Source organism: Sporobolomyces koalae, assembly GCF_050403365.1.
Source record: "Sporobolomyces koalae JCM15063 DNA, S_koalae_JCM15063T_v1_ctg35, whole genome shotgun sequence".
NCBI classification, from domain to species: Eukaryota; Fungi; Basidiomycota; class Microbotryomycetes; order Sporidiobolales; family Sporidiobolaceae; genus Sporobolomyces; species Sporobolomyces koalae.
The window spans coordinates 40218-54977 of record NW_027481736.1 but is presented as its reverse complement, the minus strand read 5'-3'; the positions used below and the strand labels follow the sequence as shown (position 1 = coordinate 54977).

The following is a 14760-nucleotide window of genomic DNA, read 5'->3' as shown; positions in this document are numbered from 1 at the left end:
CAGGACATCTTTCGACTCAATATGATTGCTCGGGCGCGTCGAACAGGGACAGCTCGAATCTCGTCGTTCCGCGGGGCAGCGTAGGATTCAGACGACGTTGAACAGCTGCTCCCCAATCATCGCTGCGCTGCTATGCTCGGTGTCTAGCACCGACTACAGAGCTGCTCGAATGACCGCTGTCGCTCCGGGTCGAGCGAGATATTGAACAAAGCGGTCCCTTTGTCTCGAGTGTTCCGGCTGTCCCTTTGTTCTTGCCGTCTGCTCTCGCTCGCCAAGTGGCGCCTGCGTGGGGCCATGTTGCTGTCTCGTCTCACGCTCTCGTCGACCTGTTCTTCTCGCGTGACATGACATCGCCTCGACCCGCTGCTCCCGCACAACCTACTACTCCTCCTCGTACCCGGCTCGACCTGACCCCACCGAGGTCCGACTCGCTCTCGCTCTCGAGTAGGTCTCCTCGGCTTGGTCAAGCCTCGTTCGACGACGCAGTCTCGCGAGCTACTGGATCTCCCCGGGGGACTATCCACCCGCGCAAGCTCTTTCCCGATGAACAGTCGCCGCTCAGCACCCCGGTCGACCCTTCCCGTCGACCAGGTCAAGCTCAGAGGCAGAGGCAGACCTTGCGCAAGCCACCCGCTCTCGAGTTCCGACAAGACCACGATGAGGGCGATCGAGCTATGCTGCCCGCATTGCGCTACTCGACCGCTTCCTCGAACCTCTCGTTACCTGCCTCGCTCGCATCTTCAGGATCAACAGCAGACGACTCTGCATCGCAGCTGACTCCGATCAAACCGTCCCTCTCGCTCCTGTTCACGCTGACGACCCGCGCGACCTTTTGGACGATCGTCGTGCCCGGGTTGGCGCTGTCCGTTCTTGCCGGCTTGATCCCTCCGTACATGACTCAGGTCCTCGGTGACACCCTCCAGCACTTTACAGACTACTCGGTCGTAACCGCGAACCCCGAGATCGATCGCGACGTGCTCCAATCAGCACGTTCGACCCTCTTGAACCAAGTCCGGATCGAGTCGATAAAATTTGCCGCGCTCGGTGCGGTCGTCCTCATCGTGTCGACCGTGAACCAAGGTCTGTGGGTTGTCCACGGCGAGCGCGTCGCACGAGCCTTGAGGCTCAAGGTGTATGCGGGACTGCACGCGAAAGGCCTCGACTGGTTCGACAAAGGCATGGGAGGGAACAAGGGCGAAGGAGATGACGAAGTGTCGGGGGACTCGGCAGCCGGATTGATGGGTCGTTTCACAAAGTAGGTTACAACTCTTTCCATCTCGTCCGAGGTTTTTCCGTATCGTTGTTGACGCTCTCTCGCATCCTAGGGACACGGACGATGTCCGTATTGCAACGTCGCAGACCCTTGGCATGATTATCCAATACCTTGCCGCTTTCGTCTTCTCCCTCATCCTGTCATTCTACCGCGACTACCGCCTCACTTTTGTCGTCCTCGCTGCGATCCCGATCGTGACCCTCTTTGTCGGGTTGACCGAACGCTGGGCTGGACCGCTCACGAACCAAGACCGCGAAGCCGTCGCAAAGTGTTCGGCACGCGTCGACCGCATCATTGGAGCGATCCCGACGGTCAAAGCGTTCAACGCCGAAGCGCAGGAATTCGACGGGTTCAAGACGATCAGCAAACGAGCGTTCACAGCGTACATCAAGTTGCACTTTGTGTGGGGGTTGAGGGGCGGAGTCGTGCAGTTCATGATGATGGCCATGTTTGTTCAAGGATTTTGGTTCGGCGCGTACCTCATCCAATCGGGCAAGGCGACCACTTCGACTGTCAACACGTGTTTCTGGGCGTGTCTCCTTGCGAGTACATACCTCCAAACTTGCATTCCTTTCCTCGTCGTCATCGAGAAGGGCAAGGTCGCGATGGCTGGACTCTTAAGTCTCATTCGGACCGAGTCGGAACCCGTCGCGACCCTCGTGCAGGCTCCTTCAGCAACCGCACCGATACCAAAGAAGAAACGGAAACATGGTCGCATGGCTTCGATCGCGAGCGCCGACATCTCTCTACCTTCTCCGGTCGTCGTCACCTTTCGACGAGATTCTGACCCGCTCTCCCCTCACCCTTTCGCTCTCTCATCTCCTACTTCCCCTCACACTCCCGTCTTGATCCCTCTCGCTTCAACCACTGCCGCTACCGGATCGAAACGGCACAAAGTTGCGGCTCCTCGTGCCTTGCGCAAGTTGCGACCGGCAACCTTTTCGGGCGAGCTCAGTCTGCGCAACGTCGAGTTTTACTATCCGACTCGACCTCATCCGGCTCCGGCGGCGCTAAAGAACGTTTCGTTGTATTTCGCCGCACGCGAGACTACGTACGTCGTTGGAATCTCGGGAAGTGGCAAGAGTACGGTCGGAAGCTTGTTGCTCGGCTTGTACAAGGCAGGATCAGGTCAAGTCGAAGCGGACGAACAAGGGTTGGATTGGATCGACGAAGAGTGGCTCCGAAGTCACGTCGCGTGTGTGTCTCAGGGAGCTTCAGTCTTGTTCGATGGCACGATTCACGACAATGTCGCGATCGGAGTCGTTGGACAATTGCAAGAGGATGGCACGAAGAGGCAACTCGAACACGTCTCGAGGGAAGAAGTCGTTGCCGCTTGTCGAGGTGCCCTCATTCACGAGTTCATTCGAGATTTGCCAGATGGGTACGATACCGTCATCAGTGGAGAGAAAGGTGCGAGTCTCTCGGGAGGACAGAGACAAAGGCTCGCGATCGCTCGAGCTTGGATTCGAAACCCGACAGTCTTGATCCTCGGTAAGTGACACCCATCTCTTTCGTTCAACAGCTTTCCTGACTCAGTCTGTTTCTCTCTTTCTCAGACGAAGCGACGTCGGCTCTCGATGCAACTTCGCGGTTGCTTGTCAACGAGGCGGTCAAGCAATGGAGGACGAATCGCACGACCATCATTATCACTCACGACCTCGCACCGATCGGTCAAGATGACTTTGTCTACGTCATGTCTGATGGACGGGTCGTGCAACAAGGGTACCGTTCCGACCTCGAGCATGATCTCGACGGACATTTCGCCGAACTCGCGTACTCGCAAAACCTCAATTTTGAAGCTCGCGATCCCAAACAGGAAGAACACGAGCAAGAAGTTCTCGATTCGGACGACGAGAGCGGTCTCGCGTACCCGTCCCTGCATTCAACTCCTCGAATCCAAGTGAGCGACGCCGACTTTGAATCACCGACATCGAACGCATCCATACCTGGTTTCGCCGGTGGATTCTTCTTTCCTCCATCACCGGAAGGGTCTGCTCGAGCGAGTCGAGAACTCCGAGCTGCGAGAAGAATTTCTTCCAAATTTGTCGTTCCCGATGCAAGGTCGGAATCTTCTCGACCATCGACTCCGTTGCGCGCCCCTTCGTCATCGTCGGAGCTCCTCCCCGCTTTCGTTCCCACTGACTCGCGAAGATCGAGCAAACGAGATTCGAGCATGTCGTTCGCGGCCCTCGAGCTCGCTGGTCAACAGGCGACTGCGAATCGACGACCTCTTGGCCAACGGATCAAACATGCGTCGATGCAACCAGGCGAATTCAAAAGCTTGGATGCCAACTCGTCGAAAGAAGCGACTGTCGCGATTGACCTCTCACCCGGAACCGAGACGCCCCGTCCAAGAGCTTCTCTCACGTACCTCTGTCGAAGGTACTGGCCGACGATCCCGAACAAACTCTTGTTCTTCTCGGGGATCTTCCTGTCAGTTCTGGTCGGATGTTGCACACCAATCTTCTCGACGCTCCTCGCTCAAGTCATGGCCCATTTGGGTCAACCGGGATCGCAAGGGCTCGTCGTGAAATGTTCCGGCTTGATCCTCGTCGTCGCGGCGGTCGATGGATTCAGCACGTTCCTCAAGTTCTACCTCCTCGAACGGTGCGCGCAAGGATGGATCACCACGTTGCGTCGACGAGCGCTCGCAGTCGTACTCAAGCAGGACAAAGCGTTCTTTGACCGACCCGAGAATTCGACTTCAAACTTGACCCACACGATCGTCAAAGATTGTGAAGACACTCGAATTTTTGTCGGTACGGTAGTAGGTCAACTCGCCGTACTCGTCTCGATGTTGACCATGGGGATGACGTGGGCGTTTGTCGCTGGTTGGGAGTTGACTCTGGTTGGACTCGGGATGGGACCCGTCTTTGTCATCGCGACTCGAGCTCAGGCTTCAGTCTTGAATCGATTCGAGGCATCGAACAAGCTCAAACGGGAAGCCGTTTCGAAAAGGTTTCACCAGGTTAGCAGCATCTCGGATTTTCCCATCTGCGTTGAACCCAAGCTGAGCGTCGTCTCTTTCGTACTGGGGGGACAGACGTTTGCCAATATTCGACCGATTCGAGCCATGTCGATCCAGCCCGTGTTTGAGCACACGTTTGAGAAAACTACGGCCGAGGCGTATCGAGGTGGGATCAAAGCGGCACCGTTCGCAGGTCTTGGATTCGCGACTGGTTTTGCACTCATCTACTGCGCTGAAGGTGAGCATCTCTTCTTGCCTTGCTGTCTCTTCAAACTCGAAAGAGGAACAGCCGACTCATAGAATCCACCTTTGGGAAAACAGGTCTCATGCTGTATGTCGGTGCACTCTTGATCGTCCAGGGCCGCTACGATTTCCCCAAGATGCTTCAAGTGTTCTCCTTGATTGTCTTTGCGGTCACATTCGCCGGTCAAGTTATGGGATATCGTCAGTCTTTTACGTTTCGTTTCTGCTCCTCGGTATTGAACGAAGAAATCTGATAATTTTGTTGCCTATGCGATGCAGTTCCGAGCATGGCGAAATCGATTGCCGCTGCGATCGACCTACTGCGGGTACTCGACTTGTCGGAAGACGCATCGTCCGAAACTGCAGGTCGGATGACGTTCCCTGTTCACGGCAAGATTTCGTTCAAAGAAGTCTCGTTCACATACCCTTCGAGACCCAACGTCCCAGTCCTCGATCGACTCTCGTTCGATGTCAACCCAGGAGATTGTGTCGGCATCATCGGGTAAGTCTCGCAGGTCTATATCATCGTCAGTCGTATTCGAGAAACTGACTTGGCTACTGTTGGCCCGAATCTAGTGCTTCGGGCTCAGGCAAATCGACCATTACGGCCTTGTTGCAACGGTTGTACGAACCTAGTTCAGGTCAAGTTCTCCTCGATGATCGACCTTTGTCTCGAATCGACGTTTCGTACTTGCGCAACCACACAGCGGTCGTGTCTCAACATCCTACCTTGTTCGACATGACCGTTCATCACAACATTGCATACGGACATGATCCCGAGACGGTTTCGCGTCGAGATGTCGAAGTCGCATGTCGACAGAGTCAGATTCACGAGTTTGTCAAACACGACCTTCCGAAAGGGTACGACACGTTGTTGGGAGACAACGCTGGATTGATCTCGGGAGGTCAATTGCAACGGATTCAAATCGCCCGAGCTCTACTCGTTGGAACTGGCACAAACGAAACACTGCCTTCCAAGACGACGACAACGACGAAACGTGAGATCTTGATCTTGGACGAATGTACGAGCGCGTTGGATCCGACGAATCAGAAACTCGTGATGGATACGATCATGCGAGTGAAACAAGAACGCACGACGTTGATCGTGACGCACAAACTCAAAGTGATGGAAATGTGCGACTATTTGATCTTGGTCAAAGATGGTCGAGTCGCCGAGGTGTAAGCCAACAGGATGATCCTTCTTGAGAAACGTTGCATGGACTGATCGCCCCCACTCTCTTGTGATTGATGTACATTAGGGGCTCTGTGAGTGAGCTGAGATCGAAGCCTCAGAGTCTGTTTAGTCAACTCGCAAGCGGGGGTGAATGGGAATCGCAGTAGTAGCGTTACAAACGTTGTAAATAGATGTAGTTTCAAAGAACGACAAGGACATGCAAAATTACAGACATACAACAAGTCGACGAATTGACGCAGAAAAGAGAGATGATCAGTTGGCGAGCCAAGAAGTCAATTTCTTCTTCTTCTTGTCCTGTTTCTGTTGTTTGAATTTCTCGACCTGTTTCGAACTGGGTCGTTTCCTCGTTTCCGACGCGTCGAGCGCGTTTGAATCGGTAGCGGACCGCTTGAGGCCTTTGCCGTCGAGCTGTTGTTCCCATCCTTTCACTAATGTTAAAAAAGTGGTCGCTGGTATCAGCATCGAGGAGATTCGAGAGAGGCAACAGGGGTTCTTGTACCATCGTAGTAGGCTTCCTGTTGTCGGTTCGAACGTTGATAGTCCGAGATGCGATCCGGGGTCAAATGATGGTTCTCGACTTGGAACCTGCCCGTTCTCGCATTGAACCTAGCCGTCTGTGCCGCAGTCGAGGAAGACGACCCTCGAGCAGCAGCGGCAGGATCCAACCATGCGAGATCTGGATCTATCGGGGGAAGCGCGTTCGAACTTTCGGGTGGTTGCTGTGAATCGGTCGGTTCTTCCGTAGGGAGAGGTGGATGTGGGGCGGTCGAGGGAGTACTTGCGGTAGTCGGATCACGAGGGTTGGTCCAGGTCGTTTCGTTCGTCTTGGAGTTCCAGAAATACCAACCATTCGCTCTGCCCAAAGAAAGGAGGCAAGAGTTTAGGATTGGAAGACCCCGAAGCGAATCGAGGTGGACTGACTCGGGAGAGAACACTGCCTGCCATGGATCTGGTTCGCTAGATGGCTCGACTGTATCGTCGTCGGCTGCGTCACTGGGCGCGGTGCCGGGTTGAGGAGTCGCTCGCTCAACGTCGACAGGTTCGGCGGGAACAGGAGCAGATGACTCTGGCACTGGCTCGTCTGGGAGTGGGGGTTGAACAGACGACATGCGAGTGGAGAAGCGAGGCTGAGAGCGGAAAGAGGGAGAGAGATGAGAGTTCAAACATTCGTTCCTCCAACTCGCTCCACCTCGGCCTGATTCAGGTACGCCAAGTCGAGCATAACTAGCTCGCGACACTCTCGAACCCGTCACGTGCGTTCTAGTCGATCCGAGTCGAGGTGTGTGCGGTCGGCCCCGCTGCGTTTCACCGATCGGGTCCTCGTTCCTCGTCTCTCAAGCACCATGCTGCGGTCATCGAGCGCACGTTCGCTCGAAGCCGTACCCGAGGACGTACCTCCCGCGACCAGTCCGACTTCGAACACCGCCGGACGCGCGCGGCAGCACTCACGGATCCACGCGCGCAACTTGTCCGAGTTCTTTCCACGTCCAGGCAACTCTCCCGGAGTAGGCTATGGTTCGACCTATGGCGAACACTCGCCGCGCACAACCGACATCCCAACAAGCACCGTGCACGAGTCGCCCATCAAGACCCCGTCGCGTCGCGGTCACCACCACCGTCATTCCCTCTCGCACAATTTTGACGCAACTCCGCCTCCGCCTGCACGGACCTTTGCCCCCGTCGCACCCGTTGCACCCGACTCGCTCGGAATCGCTCGTCCATCCCGCGCTCGCTTCCCGTTTCCCTTCCGCCTCGTCCTCTTTGTCCTGTCCGACCTCTCGCTGCGCTCTCAACTCGCCCTCGCAACCGCGACCGTCCAAGTCACCCTCGGTGCGACCCTGTGGATCAAAGGTCAGACTGGAGAGAGCCTGTCCGTGACCGCGCTCGGCTACCTCGTCGTGTTTGACGCGCTTGGCACCCTCGCTCAGGTCGTGTTTGATCACGACACGCTCGAACGGTGGAACTCGATCCATCGCGAATCATCACGCGACACGCTCGTACAAAAACCTTTCGGGTACATCCTCGCCCAAGTTTTTCTTTTTCTTTCTGCTCCCATCGCAAGACGCTGACTCTACCTCTCTGTCTCTTCCCTCCCTATGGTCAGCTCGGTAAGGGTGCGAGTCTTGTCAAACTTTTCGCTCGCCATCTACCTCTTGTTCAGCGCCGTGTACGTGTGCAAAGAGTCGATCGAGCACGTCTTGCTCCTGCATGGACCCACCGAAGCAGCAGGGGGCCACGGTTCGGGTCATGGTTCGGTCGGACACGGTGAAGGCAGAGCCGAGGTCGTACATCACGCCGACTCTCACCTCGAACCGTATGCTCGCGCTCTCTCTGTCACTCTCTAGAACACAGCTCATCGAGTCCGATCGTATTTATAGGATCGTGCTCCCGATGAAAATCTTGTTGCTGTCATCGATCCTCTCGATTCTTTCGACCGTCTTGTTCCGAACGCACCAAGACTTGTCCAGTTCAGTCTCGACGCCGACCTCATCTCGACCTTCGTTCGCGATTCGCGGGGTGTTGAACCCGTTCACCTTGACCGTGTCTGGATTCGGGTTCGGTCTGTTTGCAGCAGCTTCCATCTTACCTCCGTACGTTCAACTCGTTTCAACTCCTTTATCAAACAGTGTCCTCCTCGACTGACCCTAGCTCCCTTTTCTTATGGGATCTTGACCTTGCTTTTGCACAGAGTTCAGCTCTCGCCACTGGACAAGATCCTTTCGCTGTTGATCTCGTTCTCGATCTTTTACATCTCGTACCCAGCCGCACAAGAGAACGGCAAGATCCTGTTACAAACGAGTCCTCCATTGGGAACGAAAGAAGCTAGAAACGTTCACCAAGCTTTACAAGATGTCAGTCCAGAAACACCCCACCCAACTCTCAGGAGTTACTGATTGATCATTTCTTTTTTTTGGTACCGATGCTCTATTCTTCTTCTTCCAGGTCGAGAATCATCCGTTTGTCAAATCGATCAAGGAACGCAAAGTTTGGCAACTCGTCCCCCAATCAACCACTCCCAAACCTTCTTCTTCTCCTACCTCTTCTTCTTCTCCTACCTCTTCTTCTTCTCCTACCTCTTCTTCTTCAACAACTTCGACGACAATCGTCAATTTAAAAGTCGTTCCGAAACCGAATTTGGCCCCGAAAGAACAATTCGAACTCACACGATGGATCGAAGATCGATGTGTCAATTGTGGAGTTTCGAGTGAACCCGGGATTGCAAGTACCGCTACTGCTGGAGGAGGAGGATCATTTAGTAGAGGCAAGAGGGAAATCACGGTAGAATTGGTCAGAGATCGATAACAAGTTGGGAAACGTTTCAAGCTTTTCAACCGACGATACTCGCGTGTTGTACATAGAAAGTGATTTGTAGACAACCGGGGACATGTTGACGATACAAAATCTGTTTGTCGACCGAGGTTCTTTGAACAGCACAAGAGAGAAAAAGTAAGGAAGAGCGAGAAGGAAGACATTCGGCGCAAATACCGAGGTTCATGGAAGTAAAAAAGGAAAGGAATTGGAGAGGGAGGGAGTCGAACCCTCTGCCTCTCGCAAGCAGGTGTTTTGAAGATGCTAAGCGAGCGCTCTACCGATGAGCTACATCCCCTTTTTCGCTTGTTGGAGGAGGCAAAAATAACATATATATGGTTTGTTTAAAAGTTGAATCTCATTTTTACCAGACGTACGTGCAAGATTTAGACGTTAACGTAGACCCCTTCAATATGCTCTCGAGCAAGCTTGTTACGGGTCTGCAGTCCAGCTACACTCCTCAATTTTGACAAGGACCTTCCCGCTGCTTTAAGAGTATTACCTCGATCCCTTCCTGGACATTGGTTTTTACAGAGTGTTACAAAGAGTTTTCCGAATCCCTTCTTTGTTAAAAAACGAAAGTCCTGCGAGGTTTGCGAGATATGGAGATCAAAAAATGAAGCACTGTAGCGCGGAGGGGTCTTTGGTAAACTACAAGAGATATTGGTTTCAGATTTCGAGAGCTTTGCGGGCCATTTCGAGTGCACCGGTTTTCGTCGCGTTGCCACCAATAAATCCGGCGGCGTGCACAAACACGCATCCTTCGATTCCGGTCAATTTGCTCAACTCTTCATCTCGGACTCCCCTCCAACTACAATTCGATATGAGCAGCAAGGGTCAGCAGGGGTTTGCTACTGATTGCACTCGCGAGATGGGAGTAGTTGAGGGGAAACTTACGCTTCGGGAAGAGCTTTGCGCGATTCGAACGATTCAGGAGTAACGGAAACGGCTTGAACCCTGTATTTCGAGGTTGCCGGGTTCGAAGAGTCTTCGGGGTACAAGGCGTACAGAGGCAATTCTTCCTGAGGGATCGCGAGGTCTTGCTCGAGAATGTGAAGGTGTTCCTGAATGCCAGAGTATTCGCGGAGAGAGTCAGATTTTTGCCGCAAAAGATCTCCTCGAGGTGGATTCGTGAGAAGAAGGCAAAGACTCACTTTCCAAGGAGCAAACTCGTCAAAGACGAGGACTTTTCCACTCGGGTGAACGTCCTTGCGACTCTCGACCGCACGTTTGACAATCTCGCGAGCGGGCAACCACGCCTTGTACAGATAATCGAGTCTGTCGAGGAACTCTTTGCCAGCCAACTCGCTCGCTTGGAGGAACCGGTCAAACAGGGTTTGGTCGTTCGAATCCTCGTTCCACCGCGGGTTCAACGCGCCAATGCGCGACGAGATGTCGGTACGCGAGCGGTACCGCGGAGGTTCGGACGAGACGTACTGCGTGACGCCGTTGTCGATACCGTCAAACGCCTCGACAAAGTCCGAGTACATCTTGAGCCACAGCGTGTCGACGACGGTCGACTCGATCGGTTGTCCAATCACGGTCGCGATGACTTCCTTGCCAAAATGCCTGGTTGTGTTTCGGGTACTTTAGATTAGCGAAACTTGCGTTCGATGGGATGCCCGCGGCATAGACTGACTTGTACACTAGACCGGCACTCGACAATTTGGTTTGGAAGCCGTGACCAAAGACTTCGTTGAACCCCCGCTGGTGGTGGTCGAAACGGAGCTTGTCGGCATCGTACTCGCCTCCAACGTCGACGACGACGGTCGCCTTGGCCCAGTCTTCCGGGTTGCGGGACCTGACGAGTTGAGCAGAAGAATAACGAGGGAGCAACTTCAACAGAAACACGGCGAGCGACTCGTCCGCATGGACTGGCAGGACAACAGTCCAACGTCAGTGGAGCTACTTCTATCGAAAGACGGGAGAGATGCGTACAGGTTCCCGAGTGAGTCTGCAAGATGGGACTGCTCGTGTTGGCCTTCTTCGCGTCAGGTTGCTGCAGCGATTGAGTCGACATTCTGACTATGGTTCGGTCGAGCGGGAGTGCTATCGGTCTCACGAGTCTCGAGAACAGCGTGACAAAGATGAGTGAACAAAAAGTTCACCCGCGGCGGAAATTCAGAAATTGATTATAATCAATTGATATTGTAATTTGGGTGCCGGATAGCGCCAAGCATGCGCTTTCGAGACCCCTCGCCAATCGACGCTGCTGTCTCAAAAGTAGCCTGCGTTGGGACGCGCTGATCGAGACACGTATCTGGCAAGCACGATACCGACTAGGCAGGCGGACCCCACGCGCGGTCGACGTCGACTCGCTCTGACCTCATTCCGACCGGACTCTTGCGGGTACACCTCGACGGCACGCCCGCGTCCATGGAATGTGGCCAGGTGTACACCTTTACGACGCCTGAACAGTTCTGGGCAGGTCAGTCGACGGTCCCCTCCGTCGAATGCCGGAACCTCTGCCCCGCTGTGGACTCGTTCACTGACTGCTCGCTCTTCCTCCTCGCGGTCGACAGAGCTCGACGACCTGATCTCGGTCTCACCCGACTCGAGCCTCGACACGCTCGACTATGCCCTGCGCAACTATGTCGCCTTTGTCTCGAACTACATGGGTACCTGCCTCTCGACTCTCCTCTTCTCTCCCGACTTGTGCTGACGCCTGATTGTTCCCAGATGAGTACCTCGTCGCACCGGGCGCACTCGACCACGCGCTCATCATGCTGCTCGAGGCACCCTTGTTCACCTCGCACCGTGACCGCATGACTCTCGGCATCATCGAACACCTCGCCGCGCCAACCTCGTCCTCGTCAACCCTGTTTGTCACCCTCATGCTCGTCCTCCACCTCGGCGAAGTCATCACGTACCCGACCAACTCGATCCCGCATTTCTCGGGCACGGTCCGTCAGACCCAAGACAAGCGTCACGAGCTCGAGCAGGCCGCTGTTGCAGGCGTCACTGTCGGTAGTTCGAAAGTGTTTCGCCTCATGCGTAAACGGTGGAGTCGAGTCGTGCCCGTCCTCGTCAAGTGGGTCACGGACGCAGGCGTCGTCGAGGAGGTACACGAGCACGCGATCGGCTCGAAGGAGCACCACGAACCGCTCCCGACTCACCTCGTCGACATGCCCGAAGAAGGGTGGGAAGAACGAGTCGGAGTCGCTGCGACTGCAGTCCTGTACGAGGTGTGCAGAGTGCAAAAATTATCGCCCGAAGAGTTGGGTCAGTCCCCTCTCTCGTTTGACGCATCGCGAGAGAAATTCTGACCCTCGAGTTGACGAGGTACAGCGTACTTCACCTTTCCGTTCATATCGCACCTGTTCAGCCTCGTCGAACGAACCCGAGACGCCGAGGATGAGACGTTCAATTATACCCTCATCAAGCTCATCATCGCGCTGAACGAGCAATTCATGGTCTCGGCATTGCCCGTACTCCCGCCTGGGAGCAAGGGACAGCTACCACCTCCGATCCTTCCATCGAACCTGACTGCCGCCAGCAAGAAGGAGCGCGAACGAGGGCCGAACTTTGTGTTGGAAACGCTCAAAGAAAGGGGCGAGACGTGCAAGACGTTTGGAGAGAACATCATCTTCATCCTAAATCGAGCAGGTACGTTAGTACAGTCCCTTTGGTTCAACAACTTGCGGCTCATTTATCAAGGTGGAAAACAGATGGTACACCCGATTCGCTGTGTGTCGCGCTTTTGATCCTCAAAGTCCTGTACCTCCTGTTTACGACTTCAGGCACGCAAGAGTTTTTCTACACGAACGACCTGTGTGTCCTCGTCGATGTTTTCATCCGAGAACTGCACGATCTAGGCGAAGAGTCTGAAGGCGTGAGTTCTCTCGTTGCTCAGTTTCAACTCGAACGGCAACGGCTGACTTGTCTGTGCGATCAAGCTCAAACACACGTACTTGCGAGTCTTGCACCCGTTGATGACCAACACGCAACTGCGACATCACCCTTACAAGCGTCCAGAACTTCGCAAGATCCTAGAAACCTTGATTCGACCATCGTTGTATCGAGAAGTTGATGCAACTACTCGACGGCTCGTCGAGCGCAACTTGCGCGGTACGTGGTGCGCAGGGTTGAAGGCGCAGGACGAACGCAACCGAGATCGAATTATGAAGGAGCAGCAAGCGAACGGCAGCACCCTCAGCGTCGACGCAGTCGCCGTCGCTCAGGAAGAGGGTGGTGGAACGAGCGCGGTCATGGACGACAAGAAGATCAGGCGCAGAAGACCGGCACCGAGCAGGCCGGATCAACCTTCTGAAACGGTCTTGCGTAGGAGACGCTCGCTCGACGATGGACCCGTCACTTCGCATTCGACAGGCTCGACAGACTATGCCGATTCGCCTCTCAGTCGTTCAGTCGCGACCCTCGAAACAGGCGAATCGACAGGACTAGGGTTGAGGATGCACGAGAAACACGCCATGGTGGATCAGGTCGCGAGATCATCGATTCAAGGAGCGACGCCCGAGCTTGTGAAAACCTCGTTCATGACTTTCGAGAAGCAACCGATTGACTCGGCAGCGCTCTCGACCTCGCCAGCTCAATACGACTCCCTCCAACTCCCGCCCTCGATCCCATCGATCGAGGCAGGACATGACCTCCTCGATCCAATAGCTCGCACGCACCTCGTCGCCACGAGAACCCTCCAGGGACCGTCTTTGTCCTCGCCACGCTCGAATTCAGTCTCTCATCCCCCGCTCGACCCGCCGCACCTGGTTCACCCTCGACCGCGCTCGACCTCGCTCTCGGCTCACTCGACCCTGAGACACACGAACGGACAATTCTTTCCAGACGATCCAGAGGCTCCTCCACTTCCATGGACGCCCTCGTCTCCATCCCCTCTGTCATCCTCTGTGGGTGAACTACCGAAACGAAGAAGAGCAGCTCCTCCCCCACCTGGGTCGGGGGATTCAGATCGTCAGACTCGACCGAGAACTCCAACGATTTCGAGCCCGTTGCCACCTCCAATACCTGGCTTTGACGAGGACGGTTCAGGTGAACGATCTGAAAGTCCGAAACAACCATCGATCGCGACCACGGCGAGACGGAGACCTCCTCCTCCTCCTTCCGCAAGTCCGAAACCTGGAATCGCGCAAGGTTTCGAAAGTCTCAGAGTGTCTTGAAACTCGGGTCATCGTTGTGAATATGACGAGAGACGCACAGCCCGCTCTGAGCTCGCTGAACCGATCAGTTGCTCAGCTGTGCATTCTTCTCGCTTTGTCCAAAATTGTTCTCGATCTCCTCCTGTTTCTCTTTGTTTTCCCTGTGCATAATGTCGTCATAATATTCTCCTGAACAATGTCCTGTATACCCACCTTACACCCCATGTCTGTCGTCTTTCATACTACTCTCTCCCTTTTCCCTTTTCCCCTGACGGTACTTATCGTAGCTGTCTGGCCCCACTTTTGCTGCTAAATCAGACTTGGGATAATTGCCATGAATGCTACGCCGACAAACAAGCAATCGTATGGTGTACAACGCATCGAACGACGATTGACAGGATTTCGAAGTTGAATCGGGGAGTTTCGATAAGGTGTGAACTTTGTTATCGTCAGTATATGTAAATAACAGAAAGGCCATACAAGCGAAAAAGGGGATGTAGCTCATCGGCAGAGCGCTCGCTTAGCATCTTCAAACACCTGCTTGCGAGAGGCAGAGGGTTCGACTCCCTCCCTCTCCAACTCCTTCTTTTTTTTTTCTGTCACAACTCTCCTAGATTCCGGGTTGTTGTCGGGGTCCGGCTCATTCTTCAGCTGGATACTG

The 14760-nt window shown here is 54.5% G+C and overlaps 5 protein-coding genes across 5 annotated transcripts; 3 read left to right on the top strand and 2 right to left on the bottom strand.

The window, feature by feature from the left end:
- Nucleotides 1-344: 344 nt before the first annotated feature.
- On the top strand, nucleotides 345-5825 carry JCM15063_002346 (ABC transporter ATP-binding protein; the record flags this gene model as incomplete). Its single annotated transcript, XM_076680285.1, has 8 exons — nucleotides 345-1255; nucleotides 1326-2764; nucleotides 2830-4241; nucleotides 4317-4479; nucleotides 4563-4685; nucleotides 4764-4986; nucleotides 5061-5663; nucleotides 5744-5825. 8 exons carry the CDS (start codon nucleotides 345-347, stop codon nucleotides 5823-5825), a joined length of 4956 nt encoding a protein of 1651 aa, XP_076532576.1.
- A 106-nt stretch (nucleotides 5826-5931) lies between these two features.
- On the bottom strand, nucleotides 5932-6788 carry JCM15063_002345 (WW domain-containing protein; the record flags this gene model as incomplete). Its single annotated transcript, XM_076680284.1, has 3 exons — nucleotides 5932-6107; nucleotides 6179-6534; nucleotides 6601-6788. The coding sequence occupies 3 exons, from the start codon at nucleotides 6786-6788 to the stop codon at nucleotides 5932-5934; spliced, it is 720 nt and encodes a 239-aa protein (XP_076532575.1).
- Nucleotides 6789-7022: 234 nt separating this feature from the next.
- JCM15063_002344 (uncharacterized protein) lies at nucleotides 7023-8982 on the top strand (the record flags this gene model as incomplete). Its single annotated transcript, XM_076680283.1, has 5 exons — nucleotides 7023-7693; nucleotides 7784-7993; nucleotides 8058-8270; nucleotides 8369-8531; nucleotides 8623-8982. 5 exons carry the CDS (start codon nucleotides 7023-7025, stop codon nucleotides 8980-8982), a joined length of 1617 nt encoding a protein of 538 aa, XP_076532574.1.
- Nucleotides 8983-9657: 675 nt separating this feature from the next.
- On the bottom strand, nucleotides 9658-11008 carry MYG1 (Myg1p; the record flags this gene model as incomplete). Its single annotated transcript, XM_076680282.1, has 5 exons — nucleotides 9658-9799; nucleotides 9886-10052; nucleotides 10143-10557; nucleotides 10628-10862; nucleotides 10927-11008. 5 exons carry the CDS (start codon nucleotides 11006-11008, stop codon nucleotides 9658-9660), a joined length of 1041 nt encoding a protein of 346 aa, XP_076532573.1.
- A 356-nt stretch (nucleotides 11009-11364) lies between these two features.
- On the top strand, nucleotides 11365-14120 carry LDB17 (Ldb17p; the record flags this gene model as incomplete). The annotated part of the gene is made up of 6 exons (XM_076680281.1): nucleotides 11365-11416; nucleotides 11511-11606; nucleotides 11668-12210; nucleotides 12277-12594; nucleotides 12657-12820; nucleotides 12885-14120. 6 exons carry the CDS (start codon nucleotides 11365-11367, stop codon nucleotides 14118-14120), a joined length of 2409 nt encoding a protein of 802 aa, XP_076532572.1.
- Nucleotides 14121-14760: the final 640 nt, after the last annotated feature.